This window comes from Corticium candelabrum, chromosome 9, assembly GCF_963422355.1.
Source record: "Corticium candelabrum chromosome 9, ooCorCand1.1, whole genome shotgun sequence".
Taxonomy (NCBI): Eukaryota; Metazoa; Porifera; class Homoscleromorpha; order Homosclerophorida; family Plakinidae; genus Corticium; species Corticium candelabrum.
In genome coordinates, this window is record NC_085093.1 from 1,947,051 (window position 1) to 1,959,550 (window position 12,500).

A 12,500-nucleotide genomic window follows, 5' to 3' on the forward strand; every position below is an offset into this window, starting at 1 on the left:
TGTCTGTTTGTCTGTCTGTCTGTCTGTTTGTCTGTTTATCTGTCAATTTCATTTATTGAAACACAAAGTCTACGTTACATTTTAACATTAAATGCAAACAAGCTATATAGTTCAGCTTTAGCTTAATGCAATCTATCTGTCTGTCTGTCTGTCTGTGTCTGTCTGTCTGTCTGTGTCTGTCTGTCTGTCTGTCTGTCTGTCTATTCATTTGTGTCTGTCTGTCTGTCTATTTGTCTGTCTGTCTGTCTGTCTGTCTGTCTGTCTGTCTGTCTGTTTGACTGGTTTTTGTCTGTTTGTCTGTCTGTCTGTCTGTTTGACTGTTTATTGTTTGTCTGTCTGTCTGTCTGCTGTCTGTCTGTCTGTTTGTATGTTTGTTTGTCTGTCTGTCTGTCTATCTGTCTGTCTGTTTGTCTGTCTGTCTGTCTGTCAATGGTCTGTCTGTCTGTCAATGGTCTGTCTGTCTGTCTGTCTGTCTGTCTGTCTGTCTGTCTGTCTGTCTGTCTATCTCTCTCTCTGTCTGTCTGTCTGTTTGACTGTATTTTTTGTCTGTCTGTCAGTCAGTCTGTCTGTTTGTCAAAACCGTATGCTGTATTATCATAATTAAATCAGGACTATGACACACTAAACACACTAAAGCAACAACTACTAGCACAACCCAAAACAAGCTGCCATTCAAACCACATCTAACAACTAATCAGCTGAAGAGATTGAGTATATCTATCTAGGTGCATGTTCTTTGACCTAATCTTGATAATTTCCTGCAAATCACACTTCCATTGCATCACTGCATGTGATGTCACAAAACATCGCCACCAGATAGTCTTGAAGTCTTGGCCGTTCTTTGTCCTCTCTTTATCAACAGATTGCACGGACACTGATGCAACAATTGATTTGCCTTCTGTCTCCATCAACTATGCAAGATGTTCCAAAACTAGTGGGAAACATGTAGAGGGGTTATCTCTGATGTATTAGAATATGTTTTAAATCTCTTACAGTCTCGTTTGCTGCTGCAAAGCCATCCTCTCTATAGCAGCTTGAGAAGGAGCTTGATCTGTCCGTCGGTGAGCGACTGATAATCTAGTTTTATATCGGATCCTGCTTGAGCATCTGTCTGTCTGGTTACCCGTCTGTCAATATTTTGTTTGCTTGTTTTTTTGTCCGTGTGTTTGTCTGTCTGTTTTGTCTGTTCGTTTGTCTGTTTATTTGTCTGTGTTTGTCCGTCTGTCTGTCTGTTTGTTTGTCTGCCTATTTCTGTTTTCAGTAGGGTACATGTACATCCATGTCCGTTAATTGACAACAAACGTCTGACTGTTTTACTCTAAATTCTCCGTTTGTAGGGGAAACGTTTCTGGCGCTAGCATGAATCCTGCTCGCAGCTTTGGTCCTGCAGTCGTGTTCAACACATGGCAACGAGTGTGGGTGTACTTCGTTGGATGCCCAGTAGGTGGCATCATTGCCTCCATTGCTTATCGTCTTGTTCTGACCGATCGATCACTACCAATTCCCATCGTGTCATTCTTCAAACGGCACAAGGTCGGCAGCTGTTAATATACTCATTGCTGTTGAAGAGATATTTTACCAATACGAATGCAAACTGTCTTCTCTAGTTTTTCAATAATCTGTTACAGGTGGTAGCTGCTCAGACATTTACATTAGCTCTGGTTTATTTTTGCACGCATGTATGTATGTATGTTTGTTTGTTTTTTGTTTACGGCGTAACTCTAAACGCTATAGAGAAAATGTTTATAAAATCTTTGCCAGACACATGACTCATATGGCTTGACCTACAGGTGATTTACTCTATTAATTTCTTCGAATAGAAGCCACGGCTTCTATTTTCTTTGGGCCACAGAACCACATGCGGCCTCTATTCAAACGCGCCTTTTTATTTGAGGGCGTTTTTTTTATTCTAGGGTGGCATTTATTTACTGATGGCGTCAGCGACTGGAATCTCTGCTCATCATGCCAATTTGCACTCAACAGTCAAATAAGTCGGTCTCTAGACCGTCTTTTTATATTAAAACATACGTGTTGTACTGTACCTTTACTTCTCTATCACACTATCATTTGATATAAACGTTTCATGGTAATTACGTTAATTACAATGAAGTACAGACGGCGAAAATTGCAGCAAAGATTTACGGCTTTTATTCAAGGGCGGCTTCTAGTTTCGTTTAGAATGTCTAGTCATGCACCGTCTATTCGAGGGCGGCTTCTATTCGAGGAAAACGGTAATTAACCCGAGGCGCGCATGCGCTAGGGCTACAGTAGTGTGTCAGCAGACGAACGGACGGACGGACGGACGGACTGATCGGCAGACGGACGGACGGACGGGCAATTGGAATACAGCACATGCGCTCATTGCTATCGTTGGCATGCGCCTGTCGTTTTGTGTGTGTGTGTGTGTGTGTGTGTGTGTGTGTGTGTGTGTGTGTGTGTGCGTGTGTGTGTGTGTGTGTGTGTGAAGTAGCTGTTCCGTGTTGCCTAGCAGCCGAGGGTTTTTAGAGTGCTTCTACATTTTGGAGGTGGTCGGGATACTAGAAGGCGGGTCTCTTTTGAGGGGTCGACCCTCGCATAAAATTCTTGGTAACGCGACCTGAGTCATCACTCCAGATTTTACTCACGCACGTCGATAGCTTTCCTTTAGTGAGTGAAAACGTCGCCGTCTCTCGCAACGTTTTGAGAGATGGAAGACTAAGTCTTAGATTTACAGACCCCTATGTAACGTTACTATCTTGTGCTTGTTTTTGTGGCGTAGCGGATCTCAGCGCGCACAGAGTAACGCGACGACAACCTGCTGTCTGTCGTTTTTCGTACGGAAAATTGGGTTATACGGGACGTCCAATGTTTATTCGGGACGTCAAATAGTTATCCGGGACGTATAAAGTTATCCGGGACGTCTACGCTAACTTCCTTATCCCGGACGTTCGATCAACAATCTCGGAATTTGTGGCCAAGGTATGCGCTCTCTAAGTGCTCTTGTTGTCAATCTATTAGCTGGACGTCACCAGTCGACTGTACGTCTATGCGTATTTTAGCACTCCAGCCTTCCAAGCGTCGCCAATGTGATCAGATCATCGTCGACTCAATCCGTCCTCTCATTTACTACCACCTCTCATTCACTACCACCCTTTTCTCGTCAGGCAGTTCACATTGCCCCATTTGACACCTCAAAACGCACGATCACTCGCATGACTAGGAGGCGTGCATCAACGCATGTTGATCTCCACTCCAGAATCAGTTGCGCGTCCAGTCTCGTCGTGAACGTCGTCCAGCCTGTCTGAGCCTGCAGACTGTAGATCTATCCAGCCGAGAGTCGAACTTCATGGAGAAGAGGCAGAACGTAATGGACAATACAGCGATCGAGGCATGACAATTAATAATCCAACGTAAATTGCGTTTTATAGAGCGAAATAGGTTACTGATAGACCAAGTCTCTGATGACTCTCGTCGTGTGTGTTACACATTGTGAGTCTAGTCTAGTTTTCACACTGAAAAATGTTTGTGGATGTTGGTCTACTGGGGTTGCCTTGGGGTGGATGCATGAGGAGCAGCAGATCAGCGCATGACCATGTCGAGTGCTGCACGTGGTGGCTTGCTGTGTGTGTAGTGATTGAGGTGCCAACTTGTCACGTATTCCATTGTAGGGACGAGTGAGCACACCATGGAATGATATGGACAGACGACTTGTAATGTAAACACGAGCTGCGATAATCACGTTTTAGTCTGAGTACTGACTGTATTGCAGTGTATCGGACGTTGTTGTATGTAAGTTGGTGCGAATGCACAAAGTCGTCTGTTTGATCTTGCAGTCTTGAGGCAATGGTCTGATGTCTGATGTCTGCAGTGATGTGAGTGGGAAGGGTTCACTGATGTGTTGATAATGTCTTTAGTACAACAAGTTATCCTGTTGATTAATCACGTGATGACCCTCTAAATGCACAGTAGATCTGGTAATAGTTGTCACTGTCTGTGACATAAGGCAATGACCAATTCACATTCCTCTGTAAAGCAATAATGATATGTATGCTGTATATTGATATCAAACTCTTAGTATGCTGCCAATCGAACTCGACAACTGATTGGTTGACTGATATTGTGGATGGATGGTCGCTAATATTAATATTTTACACGCTTAGAAAACAGGAATCTCTAATGTACTGTATTGAATGAGCAGTCATATGTCTTGCTGTCTATCAAGTTTGTGTTGTAATTTAATTTTTTTAAATTGATTATTAATTCTCAGTTGCGTTAGTCTCTTCCTCGCTTGCACAAAATGATCATAGCAAATAGTAATACTATTTGTCTGTTTGTTTGTCTGTATGTCTGTTGTCTGTATGTCTAGTGTGTCTGTATGTCTGTCTGTATGTCTGTCTGTGTGTCTGTATGTCTATCTGTTTGTCTGTCTGTTGTCTGTATGTCTACCTGTCTGTATGTCTTTGTCTATCTGTTTGTATATCTGTTTGTCTGTCTGTATGTTGTCTGTCTGTATGTCTGTTTGTCTATCTGTTTGTATGTCTGTCTATCTGTCTGTATGTTTGTTTGTCTGTCCGTCTGTCTGTCAGTCTGTCTGTCTGTCTGTTTGTTGTCTGTATGTCTGTCAGTGCGTCTGTATGTCTATCTGTCTGTATGTCTATTGTATGTCTGTATGTCTATGGTATGTCTGTATGTCTATTGTATGTCTGTCTGTCTGTCTGTCTGTATCTATCATAATGTATTAGTAGACGTTCTAACTTGGTTGGTTTGCTCAACAGCTCGCACCTATGGGTGAATCTGAACCAGTGTCTGATGTTCAGAACAGTCAAGTCGGTGCTGTTCAATCGCGATCGGACAAAGTCGTTCAAACGTTACCTCAAGAACAGTCGGAGTCGTACGAGAATTCTAAATACTGGACGAAGGTTGCAAGGCCTCTGCTAGCCGAATTCATTGGCACAATGTTTTTCCACTGCGCTGGTATTATCACGAGCGTTGAAGCAAATCCAGTGGTAGGCCCTCTCGGTATATCAATGACTCTACTCGGTCTCTGTGGTGTCTTCTTTCCACTCAGGTCAGACTGTGGTGGACAGTCGTGTTTAATTGTGATTATTGTCGATGTGCCTGTTTGCCTGCAATGAAGTAATGCTGCTGTTTGTGTTACTTAGTGGTGCTCAGTTCAACCCTGCTGTCAGTCTGGCCGCCTTTCTCAGTGGACTGATGGCATTCGACATGATGATTCTCTACATCTTGGCTCAGTTGGCCGGTGGCACTGCTTCAGCTGCAATAGCTTATGTACTTATACTAGACTATCCTCAAGGTTTAAATTACCTCATCAAGTTTGTTTGTTTGTTTGTGTTTACAGGGTCTGATCAACAGCACTGCAGTCCTTCGTAATCCGGATGGATGGGCGACTAATGCCTACAACGCGGCCTACCAGAATGAAGCCCAGGCCTTCTTCGCTGAGATCCTGCTCACATGTATTCTGGTGACAGTCATCCTCTCGTCCATGGCAGACTGCGACGGCAAGAACCAGTTCACGTGGATCTTCATGATATTCACAGTGGCCGGAAACACATTCACAGGGTGAGTGATGGTGGTCTACACAATATGTTCATTAGACTGCAGTCTGTGTGTGTTCTGAATTTGTACTGCAGTGCTTATATATCCGGTGCTGGAATGAATCCTTCTCGTTCGTTTGGTCCAGCACTGGTGTTCAACTACTGGGGTCAGCTGTGGATTTATACTTTTGGGCCGCTCATCGGTGCATGCATTGCTGTTGTCATCTATCGATTTATGACTCATCATCGCAAGCTCAGAATGCCCTACTTGACGTTCAGAGACGAAGAGGGATGGGATGATGATTAATGAAATGAGTGAGCTAGTTGGTGGGAAAAGTGCACTGATACTTGATATTTGTATGGAAAAGGTTCAATTTGGATTGACTGACTTTGGGACGTGATCGTCTTCTATATTTATTTATTCGTTGTCACTGAATGTGCTCTACTGTATTTTCTACTATTTTGGGCAAAATAAGATTTAGTTTAATTAAATCAAATTTAATTACCGAAATGCTATTACAGCGCAGCAATCTGGAACCTCGAGGGCACGAGTACATACGGGTGCTTGCCGGGATACCAAATGGTTAGAGTTCGCTTTGCTCCTAGTCCTACAGGTCCTCTACACTTGGGCGGCCTTCGAACCGCGCTTTTTAACTTTCTATTTGCTAGAAAGGAGCGCGGCTCGTTTATTCTACGCGTCGAAGACACGGACAGGCGACGTCACGTGACACACGCAGAGGACGAGATTTCTGCCTTGTTGCGATGGTCTGGCATTCTTCCCGACGAGGGACCGTCGGTGGGCGGCCCGTTTGGACCGTACAGGCAATCGGAGAGGTTAGAAACGTACAGGAAGGCCGCAGAAAGGCTCGTTGAGAGAGACGATGCGTTCTACTGTTTTGCTTCGCGAGACGAAGTGGAGAGGAGGCAGTTGGATGCGAGACGGACGGGAAGGAAAGTGGACTATGATGAGAAGCTGAGTAGAAGGCAATGGGAAGAGAAACTGAGTCACGGCTTGCCACATGTCATCAGAATGCGAGTGAGTGAGTGCCAGTGAGTGCCAGTGTAGGTCATGATGTGTGTGGCATGACACCTCGACTAGCAGTCAGTCAGTCAGTCAGTTTTTCTTTGTTTTTAGGCCAATTTCTTGATGCTCGGATTTGCTGGTCCAGTTTTGAGCTTGACTAAAATAAAAATATAATTTGATGTGCGCATGCGCAATAATATGTTTGTTGTAAAATGACTTGGTAGTATATATATCCTACCACTGCGTGTCAATGACTCGCGAGTGTTAACAGTGCATGTTGTCCAGCGACTGTTCGTGTTTCGCTCAGTATCAACGTCTCTCGTTTTAAGCCCTGTCCATACTAGACCAGACTGGATCGCTATCAGCACAGGATAGCGAGCGTCCACACTGCACTTTGAAAACGCTACCTCCGCCTCATTTTTGGTATCATGTGACTGATGACCGATGTGTACGTTTGAGCTCTTTGCTTGTGGAAGCGTTGATACAGCGATGTAAGGTGAGCGATAACAAAGACGAGTGAGGAGTGTTAGATGTTCCGACTACACGCGTAGCGTACCTGGAGGTAACGCCCACTATTTCTAATTGGATTCAACCGATCGCGATCGAAACCACCTCCCAATGTGGATTGGATTTATCGCGATTCAGGTGCCAGTGTGGACAGGGCTTTAGTGTCCACGTGGTTGTCTCACATTTGTATGCAGTGCAATGGAAACTATGCATGCTCAAAATGTCACATGATCGTTACTTTCTATTTTGATTGATCGGTCCATGTTGGATGTCCAAATATCCGAGCATCAAAAAAATTTGTTATTGAGCAAAAAATTATAGACAAGAGATGAAGAAATTTAGAATGCTGGTCATTGTAATGTTCAAAGGAAGGCTTTGGAAGCAAACTAAGAAATTTAGTGTATATACCAAAAACTTTTAGGGCGCATTCGATTTACAGTTTTATGATTCATAGAGCTGAAAATGAGGGCTTGTCGCTACTGTTGGAACTGACAGAACCAGAACTAATCGAACGAAGAATAGTTGCTTTGTTCAACATCAAAGACACCGCCTTGACGCAGGCGGCATCTTTTGGTGTTGACACTGACGCTGATGCTGGAATAGGATTCATTTGTATTCCAGCATCAGCATCAGCGTCAACGTCACGTCAGCGTCATCCATCCTGTGAGCCGGGCTTAAGTGTCCTGGTGACTAAAGTTTCGGGAGGGGGGATAACCGTCTTGCATCCATCATAAACGGCTCTGCTTGCTTGTATCTGAGCTATCCTGGCAGGGTATGCAGTAAAAGTAACGTTTGGAAGTTGGAGGTGAAGCCTTGGCATGCGCACAGAAACGTAAAGTGAGGCCAACACGTTGACCAGAGCCGTATATAGAGATGGCTCTGATGTAGGCAGTTAACCACGCCTACTTTGGACGTGGTCATTTACTAAAGACAGTCTCACGATTTGGTGCAAAGAAAAGCTGAGAGGTCTGCACGATGGCTGGGGTCGAGAGGCTAACCAACAAAGACATTGAAAGGGACAAGCGAGTCCTGGAGGAAGCGCATCAAGCAAGTAGTTAGAGAAATTGAAGAGCACTCTAGAGTAACCGGTGGCATAGTAGTAGTAGCCTCAATGCTAGGCCACATGACTCGAAATGAAGCTATAGAATGCATAATCATAGAACTAAGGTCAACTAATGCCTTTGAAAGCTCAGAGAGTGAACAGGTGTGTGGTAGTGACGAAGACTTGGACAGCAACGTCTAATTTGATGTACAATTGGAATGCAATTATTTACACAATATATACATTATTGACTCAATTAGCAATTGAGTGACATGTGTAGGCGGAGCCTAAATACATTCTTAGCAGGATGGCTCTCAAATCTACGAATCTTGAACGCGCACAGTCAATTTAATTACGCAGATGATTCCATCTCATCACGTGCAGTCAAAGCATACTAATTTTGTCTCTGTAGGAGGCACGGGTTACTATATCCGGGAATTTTCCATGCGGTATGGTATGCACGAACCAACTTTAGTGAGTCAGTCAATCAATCGATCAAATTGTGGTCTATTTACTTGATCGATTGCAGAATTGTGTGCTAATCAGTCTCATGACTCGTTTTGCTTGAACGTCTGTCAGTCGCTGTAGGGATGCAGACCTGCTTGGAAGGGCTGATTGCAGGCGTATCGTCTAGCCTACTTGCTCTACAAGCTCGTCCGCATGTTTACCACATGAGTGACAGACATTCAGCCGGCAGGCAAATCTACTGCCATCCATTCGGTTTGCACGGCAACCTTCCAGGAAAACCTGCTTTGGTTGCTGTCCTTGAATAGTAACCCACTGGTTACTATCAAACTGATAAGATATGTTGTTTAACAACGTTAGACAGAGTTGATTCCATCCCGGAGTCGTGTGTGCTAGCTGTGCAATAGCGCTAGTTGTAGCTAAGGGCTCAGTTATCCGCGCGAAGTACTATATACTTGGCACTGTAGGCATGTTGCGGTCATTATAGCAATTGCAAGCGTCACTACAGGTTACTATTTTTCAAACTAATAAGATCCACGGGTTACTATTTTTTTAAAACTATTAAGATCCATGGGTTACTATTTTTACAAACTAATAAGATCCACAGGTTACTATTTTTTCAACTAATAAGATCCACGGGTTACTATTTTTTAAACTATTAAGATCCATGGGTTACAATTTTTACAAACTAATAAGATCCACGGGTTACTATTTTTTCAAACTAATAAGATTCACGGGTTACTATTTTTTCAAGTAATAAGATTGACGGGTTACTATTTTTTAAACTATTAAGATCCATGGGTTACTATTTTTCAAACTAATAAGATCCACGGGTTACTATTTTTTCAAACTAATAAGATTCACGGGTTACTATTTGAGGAACGTAGTTTTTAGTTCCCCTGTTGTGTAAACAACCAGACTATAGGCTTGGGCCCTTTCTAAGACTTCGTTTTATGTATTAACGTAGATGACTGACAGAGCCACAGCGGCCATTACTGCCCCACTTCCAAATTTCGACTTTAGCTTGGCTATCTTGCCAGACACTTCCGGTTGTGAAAACAGCCGATTAAATAAATAATATATTTACAGATTTACCAGCCAATTGTGTGTCCAGTTTTGAACTTATGCAAGAACGCCCTGCGTTTACCTCCGCAAGTTACGTTTACCGATTGTGTGAATCATTGTGAACACACAGGTGCCCTCGACCGGTACAGTGACGTACAGTGATCTCGTGTATGGCACAATGGAGTTCCATGCTCACACAATCAGCGATCAGATTCTCATCAAGTCGGACGGTTACCCGTCGTACCATCTCGCTAGCATCGTCGACGACCACCACATGGGCGTCACACACGTCCTACGAGGGGAGGAATGGTTGTCGTCCACACCCAAACACGTGATGCTCTATCACGCATTCGGGTGGCCGATGCCACTGTTGTGTCATCTCCCGTTACTCATGAACAGCGACGGCACGAAAATGTCAAAACGTGACAGCCACATGTCTGTCGGTGAATGCAAAGAGATGGGGATACTGCCTGCCGCTTTATTGAACTTCGTTGCACATCTGGGTTGGTCACCCGATGACCACACATTGAGATACATGACATTTGATGAACTTGTTGATCAGTTTTCACTTGGAGGCATCAACAAGGCACGACCGACGGTCGACGTTCAGCAACTCTTGGCGACGAACAGATGGCACCTGCGAGCCAAACATGCATCCGCCGACGAAGAAGAGCAGACAGAATTTGTAAACCAGCTGCGAGATCTGGTCATTCATAACCTGGGTGTCGACCCTGTTGTTGATATTAATGGTGTGAGTCGGGATTACTTGGAAGCCGTTTTAGGTTTGCTCCTCTCTCGCGTTTCTACCGTTCCTGAAGTCGTACACGCCGGTAGATACTTTTGGTTGGACCCGGTCGTGTCATCGGTGAAGTTAATTGAAATTTATCCAACGGCAAGAGAGTTGATTATGTTGACAGTCGACGAACTAAATAGTTTGGAAAATCGTGATTTTTGTGCTGTTGAGGTGATGAGGTTGTTGAGGCAGATAGCGAGTGATTGTGGTGTGAGTCGAAAGGCGGTATTGCAAGTTGTTCGGTTTGCGGTGACTGGAATGAATGAGGGGCCTGAGCTTGGGTTGACTGTGGAGGTACTGGGTAGGGAGAGAGTGACATCTCGTTTGTTATGTCATGTTTAGTTATATTAGCTACGAATATGAAAGAACTATAGAATAAGTGTCGTCTTGTTGGATGTTTTTGATGTTTCTAGCGCGTCGAGAAAGTTTGTTTCTTCGTGAAGCTCTTCGACTTGCTACACACACAGTGATATACACACAGTGATATACACACAGTGACACACACACAGACACACACACACACACACACACACACACACACACCACATGCACAGTGACACACCACACACACACACACACACACACACACACACACACACACACACACACACACACACACACACACACACACACAGACAGACAGACAGACAGACAGACACACAGACAGACACAGACACAGTGACAGACAGACAGACACACACACACACACACACACACACATGACACACACAGTGACACACACACACACACACACACGAGAAATAATAATTCTTCAAAACATTGAAATTCTGTTATGAAGTTTTAGTTGTTACCTTTTCGTTGGCATTTGCCCATAGACGTAAGGCCCTGTTGTACTCCAACTGAGCGATAGCGTGAGACGTTGCCTGACTGCTGGTCAGATCATGTCCCGTTGGTGTCTCTTCTGGCTCATCAGTAGGGTGACGGCTTCTCGATGCTCTCAGAGCCAGTGTTGATATGAAACGTGGTTGAGGTGGTAGAGAAGGCACTGTTGATGATGCTTGGTCTTTCTGACTGAGGTAGAGTGACCTTTCCTGTAGCCAACTGTTTCGACCTTTTTCAACACTCATTCTCTCTCTTGAAATCTCCAATTGCTCCTAGACAATTACAGCACGAGAGTGTCAGCATACTTAAGAAATTTTTTTAATTTAATAATTTGGAAAATAAAAAATAAATTTAAAAATTAAAATTAAAAATATATAGAAAAATAAAAAAATATAAATAAATTAGGAAAAATTAAGTTAAAAAATATATATATTAGAAAAATAAAATATAAAAATGAAAAAATATAAAATTAAATTTAAAAAAAATTAAAAATAAGATTAGAAAAAAATTAAAATAAAAATAATTAGAAAAAATAAAAATTTAAAAAAATAAAAATTAAAAATGTAAAAATAAAAATAATTAGAAATAAAAATTAGAAAACATTTAAAACATTGATAAAAATTATAAAATAAAAAATTAAATTAAAGAATTTAAAATATATATCTACTTATAGAGTGATGACGACATTATAATATCAAAACATATTTTCAAAATTTAGATTTACTCAAGTACTCAAGTAAGCCCCCACTCTACTCTGTCCAAGACTGAGATTTCCCCACCTCTTAGTACTTTAGTTAGTGCTAATTGGTGCTTTCCACAGTGACTATTTGCTAGATTTGCGTCTGTGTGAATGCTAACATTCATTCATTACCTTGTGCATGCCTGTTGACCACGTGTTGAAGATTTAATAGCTCGGATATGTATAGAAGATTAGGTTTCTATACTCTAGGTAGTGGTGGTGGTTCCAAGCTCTAGTATAGCAACATGCTGTTTAAGTTAATAAATAAATCATTTCCGTCAATTAACAACTTTAGGTCTAAATGTTTGAGTAAGACCCCATCCCATACCTTTGACTCTGGCCAACCATTGGGGTGGGGTAATACTCAAGCATGTACACTGTATTCACCACACCTGTACTATCTTTCTCTTCTGCTCATCTAACTGTCTCCTCGTATCCTCGAGCTCACAGGCTCGTCGCTCAACATCGGCTTTCATGAGCTCTGCCTC

The 12,500-nt window shown here is 42.9% G+C and overlaps 3 protein-coding genes across 4 annotated transcripts in view; 2 read left to right on the plus strand and 1 right to left on the minus strand.

The window, feature by feature from the left end:
- LOC134184615 (uncharacterized) overlaps positions 1 to 6,039 on the plus strand; it is an 8,069-nt gene extending 2,030 nt beyond the window's left edge. Inside the window, exons 4-8 of the mRNA XM_062652350.1 lie at positions 1,338 to 1,533; positions 4,755 to 5,047; positions 5,142 to 5,268; positions 5,339 to 5,559; positions 5,631 to 6,039. Coding sequence (XP_062508334.1) covers positions 1,338 to 1,533; positions 4,755 to 5,047; positions 5,142 to 5,268; positions 5,339 to 5,559; positions 5,631 to 5,841 — 1,048 coding nt within the window. The 3' untranslated portion in view covers positions 5,842 to 6,039. The remainder of the gene's footprint in view (positions 1 to 1,337; positions 1,534 to 4,754; positions 5,048 to 5,141; positions 5,269 to 5,338; positions 5,560 to 5,630) is intronic.
- Positions 6,040 to 6,108: 69 nt separating this feature from the next.
- On the plus strand, positions 6,109 to 11,287 carry LOC134184140 (glutamate--tRNA ligase-like). 2 transcript variants are annotated; one of them, XM_062651754.1, is made up of 3 exons: positions 6,109 to 6,148; positions 6,208 to 6,570; positions 9,768 to 11,287. In XM_062651754.1, the coding sequence occupies exons 2-3, from the start codon at positions 6,565 to 6,567 to the stop codon at positions 10,770 to 10,772; spliced, it is 1,011 nt and encodes a 336-aa protein (XP_062507738.1). In that variant the 5' UTR covers positions 6,109 to 6,148; positions 6,208 to 6,564; the 3' UTR covers positions 10,773 to 11,287. The 2 variants fall into 2 exon arrangements, with proteins under 2 accessions (XP_062507738.1, XP_062507737.1); XM_062651753.1 differs by having other exon boundaries at positions 6,109 to 6,570.
- LOC134184139 (fas-binding factor 1-like) overlaps positions 10,761 to 12,500 on the minus strand; it is a 15,184-nt gene continuing 13,444 nt past the window's right edge. The window contains exons 19-21 of the mRNA XM_062651752.1: positions 12,405 to 12,500; positions 11,243 to 11,545; positions 10,761 to 10,885 (exon numbers count right to left, since the gene is read on the minus strand). The exon at positions 12,405 to 12,500 is cut by the window's right edge and continues 42 nt beyond it. Of these exons, the coding sequence (XP_062507736.1) occupies positions 10,799 to 10,885; positions 11,243 to 11,545; positions 12,405 to 12,500 (486 nt within the window). The 3' untranslated portion in view covers positions 10,761 to 10,798. The remainder of the gene's footprint in view (positions 10,886 to 11,242; positions 11,546 to 12,404) is intronic.